The sequence below is a fragment of the Saccostrea cucullata genome, unplaced genomic scaffold (assembly GCF_032062105.1).
Source record: "Saccostrea cucullata isolate Sc308-1 unplaced genomic scaffold, CSIRO_AGI_Scuc_v1 ctg1653, whole genome shotgun sequence".
NCBI classification, from domain to species: domain Eukaryota; kingdom Metazoa; phylum Mollusca; class Bivalvia; order Ostreida; family Ostreidae; genus Saccostrea; species Saccostrea cuccullata.
Genome location: NW_026938415.1, coordinates 72,036 through 84,730, shown reverse-complemented (window position 1 = coordinate 84,730; position 12,695 = coordinate 72,036). Strand labels below are relative to the sequence as shown.

At 35.1% G+C, this 12,695-nt stretch overlaps 2 protein-coding genes across 4 annotated transcripts; one reads left to right on the top strand and one right to left on the bottom strand.

The window, feature by feature from the left end:
- Positions 1-908: 908 nt before the first annotated feature.
- LOC134250140 (pirin-like) lies at positions 909-7,291 on the bottom strand. Of its 3 annotated transcripts, none has more exons than XM_062732493.1 (9): positions 7,119-7,291; positions 3,500-3,619; positions 3,017-3,109; positions 2,724-2,804; positions 2,241-2,447; positions 1,973-2,102; positions 1,755-1,840; positions 1,542-1,608; positions 909-1,185 (listed from the first exon to the last, which is right to left on the bottom strand). In XM_062732493.1, exons 2-9 carry the CDS (start codon positions 3,596-3,598, stop codon positions 1,064-1,066), a joined length of 885 nt encoding a protein of 294 aa, XP_062588477.1. In that variant the 5' UTR covers positions 3,599-3,619; positions 7,119-7,291; the 3' UTR covers positions 909-1,063. The 3 variants fall into 3 exon arrangements, with proteins under 3 accessions (XP_062588477.1, XP_062588476.1, XP_062588478.1); XM_062732492.1 differs by lacking the exon at positions 7,119-7,291 and adding an exon at positions 3,919-4,030; XM_062732494.1 differs by lacking the exon at positions 7,119-7,291 and adding an exon at positions 3,815-3,836.
- Positions 7,292-8,748: 1,457 nt separating this feature from the next.
- LOC134250139 (tripartite motif-containing protein 2-like) lies at positions 8,749-11,642 on the top strand. Its single transcript, XM_062732491.1, has one exon. It carries the CDS (start codon positions 9,563-9,565, stop codon positions 11,528-11,530), a length of 1,968 nt encoding a protein of 655 aa, XP_062588475.1. The 5' UTR covers positions 8,749-9,562; the 3' UTR covers positions 11,531-11,642.
- Positions 11,643-12,695: the final 1,053 nt, after the last annotated feature.

The window sequence follows — 12,695 nt, the reverse complement described above, 5'->3', positions numbered from 1 at the left end:
AGCTATTACAAGTAATACGCAATTAATTTTTAGCGATATTCAATTTTAGCGATGACAGCACCCTCGATAATAATGCCAAAATTAAATCCTAACTAAAAATTCTACTTATACAGTAGTTGTTTCAAGGAAATTTGGTTTCCACCTTTAAGTCACTTTATAATTCCAAATCTAACAGCTAGAATCCTGAGGTCTGACATGTATACAAGTCTATTATTCTTCATTTTCTGATATCAAATATCTAGACATCAATAGAAAATACTATCCCCTGATAAAAAGGGACTAACATGTTACTTCATACAACACAACATACAGGTTAAAAGCATAAAATATTATACATAATTCATAAACATTTCATAAAAAATGTTCTTTTCGGTTGTATTATAGAGTATTTTATAACACCTGAATAACAGATTTAGTTTTAATTCTTAGAGAATGTTGGCACAAAACAAGATATACATACAGTGTACTGGAACTAAGAAAATACAGCCAAACCTTGTTATCTCAAACTTGATTGGACCGATAAAAAAAACTTACAGATATCTGAGGATTCAAGATATTGAGCTTAAAATACTTAAAGAATTCGAGGTTGGGACTTCAACGTCACTTCAAATTATCCATGGTATTAAAGATATCGGTGTGTTCCAAAGTTCAACTGTATCAGTTTTACAGGACATACTTTACAGAGTACTTATTTCTCATCTACATTGTAACATTTAAGATCACACTGCAATTTTACAATCTTGTATCACTGTCTGTAAACAATGTTGCTAAAAATATCACATCAGAGCCATTCTTAAGTAGTACCCCATAAAGAGTAAATTCTGACTAACTTTATTTACTGACGGCAAATATTAAGATATTGTAATGCTGACATGTTCAGGATAACAAAATTAATAAGTTTTCAGAATTTAAATATTGTCAAGTACCTAGTATTATTCTTTTCTGCAGTTTCTTGTGGAATGTAAAAATCAACAGTTGCATAAAAATCAAAAAATTATAATAAAACATAATCATTGTGGATTCTTCATAAAAATAAAACTTTTGGGACTAGAAATTAACGAGATCAGCTGTTACTTTGTTGGAAATTGGACTGCCAGGAATTCGCCCGCTCGAATCCGTTGATGCATGACTTATAATCCTCCAAAGCCTGGTGAAGTTCCTCTTCTGTATTCATCACAAAGGGACCTGAAAAACGAGGGCGCGTTAAAATATACCTTAAACTTACTCACAATTAAAGGTTACTCACAAATAAAACTTTCCATAAAGTACACTCTATCTGATAAATATACTATACATGCATGTGGAGATTACCATGGAAATCAGACATACCGGTAATAACTTATAGCAAATTCCTGACTTATATTCAAATTTTAACTAATTATGAGAAGACATGCAAAATATGTGATTTTTGTGAGAACTTGGCTTGACTGTAAAAATTTATAAATTTTTTAAACTTGAAAATTCTCAAAGCAAAGAAAAACTGTGTGTGATGACTCATCACCAGCTGCTTCAGCTGAGGTGGGGAAAGTCAGAACACCCACCTTGTTGAGCTACTGGTTCATTTAATGGTTGACCTGCCAGCAGAATAAAACTGCAGGGATCAGATCCCTGAAAAGGAATAAGACATCCATTAATATAATACAGGCATCTATACAGTTGATATACATGTAAGAGAGATTTTTCTTAAAATATCAACCCCCACCACCCATCACCCTTGACCCTGTCGACAAGGTACCCCTGAGTTATCAGAATACCTGGTTTTGAGCTATCACACAGTCTCCTTTAGCATTTAAGATGGCAGTTTGGGTTGGGATTACTAGTTTTTCTTTGCTCTCTGGACCTAAATTTAGAGCAAGTCAATTCTTTCAAACCATATCATTTAAAACCAAATCCATAAAAAATGACAAAATGCTTAAATTAACGACATGCATGAATCACTTAATGCTTGGCTTAGAAATTTCCACATACATACCAAATAATGCCTTGCCAGAGAGGACATGAACAAATGCATTCCAGCCTTTGGGAATTGGTTGATTTAATGTAGTACCCTCATTCATTGTAAAATGTAAATAAAGAGTCGGTGTCCTAGTCCTTATCGTTGACTGCAAACAAAAATAAAGAAAAGGAATTTACAGTATCCGTGTTTTAATTGTGAACTAAAACTGTGCAGACAAGATTTATTACAGTGATGTTCTGCAGTAAATATTCAAACAGAACTATGACCCCAAAAGAAAGTTTACCTTGATACCAAATGCCTCTCCAGCAATGACCTTGACCTCAATGCCCTCTTTGGATGTCCTTGGGATATCTTCTGCGAGCATCTCTTGACAGGATGGTTCCTGCATTTTCTGATCCTTGGCTAGGTTAATCCAGAGCTGGAGTCCGTGAGCTTTCTCCTCCCCATAGGACCACTCACAGTGTACGATACCCCGCCCGGCAGTCAGCCACTGAAGTCACAAATACATGTAACATTGTACACAATGTCATTCAAATGTTATCCTTGTTATGGGCCTAATATTGTTTATATCTAAAAACTGGTTGTTTTCAGAGCACAGATTAAATGTGAACACTGTAGCTATTGGTACTTCTTTTATATTTTCTTGTCTATTTTTCCCCTCCTTCTTAATTCTCAATTACTTCTCATCTGTCCTGTTCATTTATCTTAACTAACCTCCCCTCCCCCCTCTTTTCCAGATATTTTATAGTATTTTACATATAACTACCTGAACATCTCCAGTCTTGAGCTTTCCTTTGTTGCCCATAAAATCCTCATGCTGACCAGTGCCTTTTAAAATATAGGAAACCTACAACACAATAAAAGATACATGAAATTATCAACATGTACAAAAAATAAATATAATGTTACCAAGGTTAATATGATAATTTTTTTCATTAGTTTTATAGTGTTTGAAATACCACTGAGAGATTTGTTACATATTTAAAAATTTGTCTAAATATGCAATCTGTAATAATGTAGTCCTTCAACATAACTTCAAACAATTTCCCAGTAACTCACCAGTTCAAAGCCCCTGTGGGGATGATCAGGGAAACCAGTGGGGGGATTTACTGTGAACTCATCCAACATCAGAAATGGATCTACAATGTCAGACTGAAAACACAATATAATATAATTATTATCTCTCATTAAACATTGTTTAACAGTACATTCATCCACTGAAAAAATGTCAATTTTATGTTTGCTTTACAAATCATTTAAATAATGAATAAATCTAGTTGAAAATATAATACATGGTATGAGATAAATTGATTTGTCAACTCTATTATTCTCATTTATTCATATATACATAAAAAACAATTCTAGGCCTATAAACAAAATGGTGCCCCGAACAATGCTCAAAAGTTCAATATCACATTAGCTTTATGTTATAAATATACAAATATGGCCACAATAAAAATGAATGCAGTTCACAGTGGGTAGCACGATAAAATTAATCCATCAGATTATAGAATGAAACAAAGAATAATGATATAGCCTTACCACATCGTCCCCGAGGCACCGCTTGATGGTGGTTCCATCCCCCTCGCCCTCTGACTGCTCCACACTCTCCGTCACTTTCCGCACGCTCCGAGACGTCATCACTTACTGAACACGATAAACCTGTTAATTAAAACATAACATACCCTGAGACATCCGTTACCATACTCTAAAGTCATTACATCATGTAAATTAACTATTCCAGTAACAATATAAATTGAGTAAACATCAATAGGATATAGGAACAGATAGATCCTCTACAGACGGGCATTATCACTGTGTATAATATGTTTTGATTCCATGACAGGACTCAGTCACCACTGCACAGCCATTTATTTCTGAGACTCATCCATATAATAGTTTTTTATAAAGTTGTTAAAGTCTAATACAGTGACAAAGCATTTCTAAAAACAATGCTTTACCATTATATCAACCTCATTGTAAAGAATGTTTTAGCTTGATCTGACTACAGAACAGTGCTGTACATTCCCTGTTGACTGACATACAATATAACAGTACACATGTATACTAAATACTGCGTGCTTCTCACTGACTCATATTTCCTGTTTTAAACAATCTTGAAGTGTGCATCTTTAAAAAGGAACATTTATTAATAGATTTTTTTTCTCTTGATGCACTGTGTTTAAATGTTGTAATTGAATATTATCTTTGTCTGTATTAAACCCCTAAGAAAAAAAAAGCTTGTGATGAATTTTTACATGAATTTCAGATTCATGGTAATGCATGTTTATTTTCAATTACATGTATTTTTAAGAACTTTATGATGAGTTGGCAGTGTTTAACCATGTTGATTTTGAACTTTAGTGTCTTTTTCCTATAGTGAAATCAGAGTCTATAAAGACACTGATATATACAACCATGTAACAGAATAAAATATTTGTGTAGCAGGAAAAAAATCTTTTAAATACTTTTCATAAATAATAAATTAGAGGCCAATGGGCCACATTGCTCACCCGAGCACATCATGGGCTAGGTAAACACACAATTAAGCCCAGTAAAAAAAGTTGAAAAGTTAAGGGGGGGGGCATCCTTTCCCCTGAGGTCATGATGTTTATTTGAATCTACACCACCTGAGGATGATTTCACAAGTTTCATCTTTCCTGGTCCAGTGGTGTATGAAAAGTATATTTTAAAGATTCTTCCTCTAATGATTCAATGTTAAACTTTGATCATCCATTGTGTCCACTGTGTCCCAACCCTACATCCCGGGGTCATGATTTGAGCAAATTTGAATATACACTACACTGTACATGTATGTTCGTTCGCCCTAAAACATGTTCGCCCTTGACGTCGTTTGCTCTCTTTCTTGTTTGCTCAGAGTCAATTTGCTCTAAATCTCATTCGCACAAAGTCTGTTTGCGCTTAATTTGCTAGTCAGTTAATTTTCATATTTTCTTTAGATTTTATAGTAGATTTTAAATTTATTATTTGACATTAAAAATATGTAGTTTAAAAACCATGTAAAGTTATTGATGTGATATTTAAAGCATTAATTTTAATTTATAATGTTCTGTATGGTTATATTACATTCTTTAAGAAAGGGGAAACAAGAATTATGGCGAATGGACCTTGCGCAAAAGGACTAATGCAAACAGGTTGATAGGGCGAACGGACCTGATACCCTACATAAGGATGCTTCCATATAAATATGACTATAATTTTTTTCATGTTGACGGTCACCACTAGCGATCAACGTATTTTTGACACATCCTGGGCGAATTAGAAATGAGTTTGATTTATCTGCAGTTTTCATATATAGAGAGACAGATTGGTCAAACCGTGCCACCAGTATTAAAAACTGTATATTTCTTGAGCACAAAATTTGTGTTCATTCTGACGTCGTTTGCATGTTGCTAAATTTCAAAATAAACCCTTTATCAGTCTGAACAGGGCTGATTTCAATCAGTTTATGATTATTTTTCTGCAATAAACAGATAAATTCATTAAATCAAGGCAAGCTAATTTTTCTTTTAACTTTTGTCGTTATTCTCACGAGAGCGTGACTTTAGCGTTTGTGTATGAAGCGATGTATTGATTAAAGAAGTAAAAAAAAATTCAAAAAAAAAAAAAAAATTGCCTACCTACCTACCCTATATTTTTTCAGCCTGAAAGCAAAAAAAATTTTATTTCTAGGAATGAATGTTGTTGTTGTTGTTATCTGAATTTTCTCTTCACACCAGGCGTTCTGTTGTGGAAACAGTGAACAAATATGTTAGGAGCACACGGTTTGTAATACTTTGAGGGACAGCTTTAAAAACGTGTAGAAAATAATCGAGAAACAGCGCTCATTTTTGTGCGCAATAAACATACAGTTTTTTCAGATGCACTAGCTCCCCGTCTATCAATATATTTTTTGAAGAATGACCACTAGTAATTTAATCTTGCACACACCCCCAAATTGCTATTTATGACACCTACCAAATGTCTTTTTTATTCCAATCCAATTTTCATTGATATAAAGCAAAAGCGCATTTACTTAGGCATTGGGGAATTTTAATTAACATATTCATCGCACATTTAATACAATTTAGTCAATTTTCCATGTGGAATTTCAGAACTGTAAAAACAAAACCCACAGCTGTTCTCCGAAAAATTAAAACAATACAAAAAATTATTTTGTTGTGTATAGACGGTAAAAAATACATTTAAGCAAGAGGTGTTAGCTACAGTGCCACCAGTATTAAAAACTGTATATTCATTGAGCACAAAATTTGTATGGTGGGCACTTAGTGCTATGATATTCATTTTTCCTACATTTGAATGTAACATTTATTCTTTATTTTCTTTGAAATTCTTACCCTTTGTGGTTTAATGCAAAGTTGTATCTAATATTTATTAAATATTTTTGAATAAAAGATTTACAAAGTGACATTTGCAATTATTCCATTTTTATTCCAAGATTATGGTTTTCGAGTGATTATTTTAACATGAATTCACTGCATATCGCATTTTTATAAAGAATAAAGCCATTGCTTACGAAATAAACTAAATGAAATTTTGATGATTTTACTTTTTGAAAATTAACACTTATGGGCCTCAGAAGGGCTTTTAACAACAAGTTAAAAGATCGTCATTTTTGATTGGTTTAGGTAAACAGTTGAAAAAATATGAAGTGATCAACACGATTGATAGGCTCACTACGCGCGAGAGTTATATTTTGAAAACAGAGACATTTGTTTACATAGGTGACGATTTTGAATTATTTGAACGACACTGCGCAAAAAAGTCCGTGTTGAAATTTTTTGTTTTTCGTGCAACAGATAAACATGCATATTTTTTCCCCGTTTGAAATGGCCATTTCACGTCTCTCCAGGTCTATCAATATATTTCTCTCCCATTTGGTGGTTAGAGCTACTGTATTCTGCCATTAATGTTAATATGTAAATAAAGCTACATCCAAGAGATAATTAAAGCTTGTTTAAATAAAAACAAAATTGTGAAAAGTTGCATTGAAATAGCTAAATAAAGTAGCTACGTGGGTAATTCTAGCTGCAAACTTAAATCATGTAAACGTATTAATTGCAAAGGTCCTTCGAAAGCGCCTGGTGAGCAGCTTAATTAATATTTCGAGTTTTCCAGCTTCTTGTTTTGTTTTTTTTACCTGAATGTGTCAAATTTATAAGCTCCAGGGTTCGATCATTTTTCTTCTTATTCAAAGTTTGGAGGGAGCAAATGATGTATCTAAAGAATTGTTGCAATCAATCAATTTCAGTTTGGTTGAAATCAGAAATGCGAATTTGTTGTCTTCGATCTCGAGGAGGAAGTCACACTAAAATAATCTCCAAATATTGAAGAGTTCTTTTCCATGACCATGGGCATGGGCCACAACGTTCACCTGAGACAAACATAAAAAAGATTGAATTATTTTTTGCAGTTTACGCGTACGTCGACTTAAATACATCTGTTCCTACTTCTTACGTGTATTAGACCTTGCTTCGTATCGCCAACTTTTTCTGAGTATATATTTTTTCTTTATAAAAGCTAATTTCCTTTACTGCTTTAGATGTCGTTTGCTTCCCACCCTTGCACTTACAAGATTTTGACCATCTTCGCTAGCCAAAGATTTTCGGTTTATGGTGAGCGGTGCAGACCGAAAACCCTTGGCTAGCATAGATGGATTTTGATAGTAAACATTTTTTTGCTTAAGATTTTTTTAGGAGTTGCCTCCCCCTTCGAAACTTCAGTTGCAGAACTGTAGAGTAATGGTTAAAAATTCAAGTCTTTGCCAAAAACTAAAATATAAATAAACCACAACGCTACACTTTTGCAGCTATCGAATCCGTTGCTACATGTCTGGAAAGATAATATCTTTCAAAGCCAAATTTCATTAATTTGAAACAAAACGCAACATCTCAACTTCAAGATTCATACTCATTTCATGTGTTTACCTTTTTCTTAAGCGTGACGTGGAGACCGATACCTGAGATGAGACTGTTGTTAATTTTTAGTTGTTAGTCCATTTATTTATACAATGAATTTACGACGGATTTTTCCGTTATTACCCGATCATGACAAGGAACACACGACGGGTTTGACTGGTCGACAGGGGATGCTCACTCCTCCATGGCACCTGACCCCCCTCTGATGTTTTAGAGGTCCGTGTTTGCTCTGGTGGCGTCTCCATAAGAGTGAAAAATTCTCGAGGGGGACGTTAAACAACAATCAACAAAATCAATCACCTTTTCTATAAGCGTAGTACATGTATACGAATATTCTAAACAAACTATTAACGTGTATCTCTGACTTTGTTCCACTCTATTCTGTTCTATTCTATGATTTTTAAAATTATAAACACTGCGCAAAGAGCGTTAATGTTATCTCCTGTTTTGAAATCTTGTTTTCACTAACTTAAATAATGTAAATTATTATAAATTCTTCAAAATGATGATCACACCGACGTATCTTTAATTACGCAAATCTTTTTTTTTTTCGAGATGGTGCATGTAAGATGAGAAACATCCAAATGAACTGGTAACTCGGATTGCATTTCATTTAATTTCTTCTAACAAACAACACCAATCTTGTAAGAGTAGATTTTATGTTAATAATTAAAAATGAATTTTTGAAATTCTAATAAATTTCTTTTTAAAAATTCAACATTATTAGGCCTACATAAAATAATCTTTCATGTAAAATAAATTTAACAATAAAAATTCTTCAGGTTAGAGAGAGAGAGAGAGAGAGAGAGAGAGAGAGAGAGAGAGAGAGAGAGAGAGAGAGAGAGATGGTTTATTTCTTTCGATTTTTAAATTATTAAAAAGAAATTATATTGTATGTAGAGGCATTGTAATTAATAAGAATTTAAAAGGTTATCAAAAGCTAAGCTTATATTATATTAAACTAGGCTTGTGTTCGCCAATTGACCCCTCTTAAACTGCCAAATGTTAATTTAAAATTATCTAATACGGAGATTACGAATTCCCATAATTCTAAACACGATAATCTCAAAAGTACTGATTTTTTCTCTCCAAGTTTGCTTTATCAACCTGTGAAAAATATACGCAAAATATTTTTAAATGCTTCCAATCTGATAAAAACTAGACACATTGATATGTGTGACGTCAGATTTATTTATCTTAGTCTGGTATGTATAGATTTTTAAAATAATCAATGACTTGAAACATATATTCTCGATGTACGGGTTTCTTTCATCACGCGTCTTGACTTGTACCCTTTGGAGGGTTTTAAAACTCTAATTAAGGCGATGTGCCACGGGGTGACCCGAGTGTGCACGGTATTTATTTACATAGATTGTCTTTTGCGACGTTTTTGAAAATTTAAATAGATACAACCATGGTAGCAACTAAACCCGTGATGTTAAGTTGATAAAAGTATGTAATTATTCAAAAGGATTTAAAGAACCAGCTTTTTTCACCTTAAACGGGCCCTCGGATTTTATCACGTCTATGGTTTAAAATGCAAAATCATTTGAGCTGCGATTAATTGATCAATACATTCCCCTAGTGTTAACATTAGTAATGAGTGCGTAAAGAGTTCGTTGCTTTTTTTTCGGAATAACAGCAGGTATCTTGAACCAGTCCCGTGATGGCGAACCCGTCAGAGCTTTCTTCGGATCCTCTTATGTGTGGGCTGTGTCATCAGAGGTACAACGATCCGAGAATCCTGGACTGTTTCCACACCTTCTGCTGTGAGTGCCTGGAGAAACATACACATAATGCTCATTCCAAGGTTACCTTTCCGTGCCCAATATGCCATCTGGAAATCACCATTCCGAAAACCGGAATCAAAGGACTCAAACCAAATTATTACGTCAGGGCTATACTGGCAAGTGCCACTTATTCCACGAATTGCAAGTGTGACACGTGCAAAGAAAACGAGCAACAAGCACATTCCAGATGTCTTGAGTGTAACAGTAATTTTTGCAAGCCATGCAATTCCCGCCACCTGAAAGCAAATGAGACACGTGACCATCATGTGATAGAATTATCTTCACAGGAGGCAAAAAGCATTACTAAACTTTCGCATCGATCGTTTTGTGAAAAGCATAAAGAAGAGACAGTTTACTACTGTATTTTATGCGAGACCCCGATCTGCAAGGACTGTGTCACAAAAGTTTCCGAACACAAGGGGCATCGATATAAAAACATCGTTGAAGGAGCAAAGGAGAAAAGAAACAAAGTAAAGCCTATGATTCAGAGCATGCATGAATATCTGCCATGTTTACAGGACTACCTCAATGAACTACACTCAACCAAAAAGCTACTGGCTGATTACGCTGAAGAAACTGTGAGCGAGATCAAAAATCGCTGCAAATACCTTCAACAAGAGCTACAGAAAATCTGCAACTCGCTGGTAGAGGGCGTGGAAGGGAAGTTAAAGACTGAATCGACTCGAATAGAAACGCATGCCAAAACCATCGAGAATACTCTCCGGTCTGTTTCCACCATAACCAAGTCTGCTGAGGAGGCGATAAATCTTGGAAGTGACAGCGAGGTCGTGTTGATGTGTCAGAAGTTACAGAATAGGTTTAAGCACGCAGACAAGGAGATACCCCAGGTTGGCCTACATTCCGCTGTCAGCAGCAATTTCCATGTTGGAGAATCCCATGGGTCAAATTTGGAGGAGATGTTTGGGTCATGTGACACAACGGATATTAAGCTGCCAATGTTGCCAATCCCATGGGGGCTCCGAATAGCCTTGAATTTTGACGTTCAACTGATGTATAACTTCAAGGTAGCCAATCACATTGACACTATACATGCGATAGCCCCACTTTCAGAGAAGGAAGCCTGGATTTGTCACGGATGGGGAACCCAAGAAATGAACCTTTACACACGAGAAGGTGAGAAACTCAGGACGGTCAAATTGGACATTCAGATTGACGACATTCTCACAAAGCCAAACGGCGACATCTTAGTCTCTAGCTACGATGACAAAAAGATCATAAAGCTGGATGGAGATTTGAAGCAGACCGATTTCGTGCATCTGGACTTGTACCCCGGGGGGATGACATACACCAAGCGGAACGAGCTGCTTGTCTGTGCAGTTGACAGTTACGTCACAACCAGGAACTCGAGATCTCGACGAATGATCATTCGAATCAGCGAGGCGGGAAAAATAATAGATATGATTGAAGACGATGGATTCACCGCCATCTTTACTGCACCTTATCGTCTGCACGAGAACATGTTAGGAGATATCGTTGTCTCCGACCGAGAAGAAGCCGAGGTTCATACGACCACGATCACACTTGACGGGTTTATCAAGAATAAATACACAGGACAGAAAGATTACAGAGTGAAGAAACCATTTAATCCCTTTGGAATTGTTTCCGACAAACACGGCCACGTGCTGGTGGCTGACTGGAGCAACCACGCAATTCATTTACTGGACCTGAGTGGTCAGTTCATTGGATTTCTGATCACGGAGAATTATGGAATTCGGGGTCCCAACGCCCTTGCTTTGGACAAAGAAGGCTATCTCTGGATAGGGGACACAAAATCCACTGTGTGGATATTCAAATACTCAAGGCGTGTGGAAAACAATACATGATCCCCCAATGGCTATATCTAAATACTCCAACGTGTAGGAATGACCCTCAGTGAATTGAAGTAAATAACGATAAATATACTTGTACATTGCATTTATTATCGTTTAGATTTTAATTTTACAGGCACGTAGCATCGATTTTGAAAGTGGGGGGGGGGCAACCACAGAAATGTTTTTTCACTTACCTGAAAAATTGAAAAGCAAAAAAAAAAAAAAAAAAAAAAAGGAAAATTGCCCCAAAGTCGAAAATCCTGGGGTAGAGTCAAACTTTTTTCACTACCACTTCCTTTCCGTATCCATTTTTTAAGCTTACAATACTATATTTCCTTCATATTACTTTACTTTGGCATAAAGTGGGGGGCCAACCAGCCTTTCAATCAACATTTTCAATAGTAAAAGTATTGTTGGCAAAAAAAGTGGGGGGGGGGGGGGCTGGCCCCCCTGTTGCTACGTGCCTGTTTTAAACTGTTCTTTTTTACTCTTACATTTTATTTACACTGCTTGTATTTCATACGTATTATGATGTTTATTTTGGTAAACAAAACAAAAACGTTATTGTTGATTATTTCTTTAAGGGCAGATGATACAAACAACTTTTTTTCTTTGGAGGAGACTTAATATGTCACAAGTTTAGAAAAAGTTGTTAATTCTTTGAATTTTTCTCCTAAGAATTGGAAAATAAAATAGACTTGGAAAATATTAGTATTATTTCAATATATTTACATTTGCAAATGTTTTCCTTTACATAACACTACTGAAGGCAAGCGTTTTTATAACTGTGTAAATACAGGTTTGGGGTCAAGAGGTCATAGATGTGCGTTTGGATAAACGTTCCACGTAATTTCTCTGTGACGTCATAAAGGGTCGACGCGCGTTTAGTAGATTACATACATGCCGTTGGGTTTGAAAAATTAACGCATTTCACACGTTAAAAGTAACAATCAGGCAAATATAAAGTATGAATAAGTCACAAATTTAAATATAAGTAATAAGGTATCATTTTTTGAGTTTTATTGAGATGTAAAACGGGTTGACACATGATCAAATCTTCCATAAAGCCCTTCGGGCTTTATGGGATTTGATCACGTGACCAACCCGTTTTACATCTCAATAAAACTCAAAAAATGATACCTTATTTCTTAAAAAAAAACATATATAGACAAATCAC

What these genes read in the sequence shown, in the direction of transcription:
- LOC134250139 (XM_062732491.1), top strand. Translation starts at nt 9,563, where the DNA reads ATGGCGAACCCGTCAGAGCTTTCTTCGGATCCTCTTATGTGTGGGCTG.
- LOC134250140 (XM_062732493.1), bottom strand. Translation starts at nt 3,598, where the DNA reads ATGACGTCTCGGAGCGTGCGGAAAGTGACGGAGAGTGTGGAGCAGTCA. An exon ending in GGTGCCTCGGGGACGATGTG is followed by an intron (nt 3,110 to 3,499) that starts GTAAGGCTATAT and finishes TTGTGTTTTCAG; the next exon opens with TCTGACATTGTAGATCCATT. An exon ending in TCAAGACTGGAGATGTTCAG is followed by an intron (nt 2,448 to 2,723) that starts GTAGTTATATGT and finishes TTGTGACTTCAG; the next exon opens with TGGCTGACTGCCGGGCGGGG.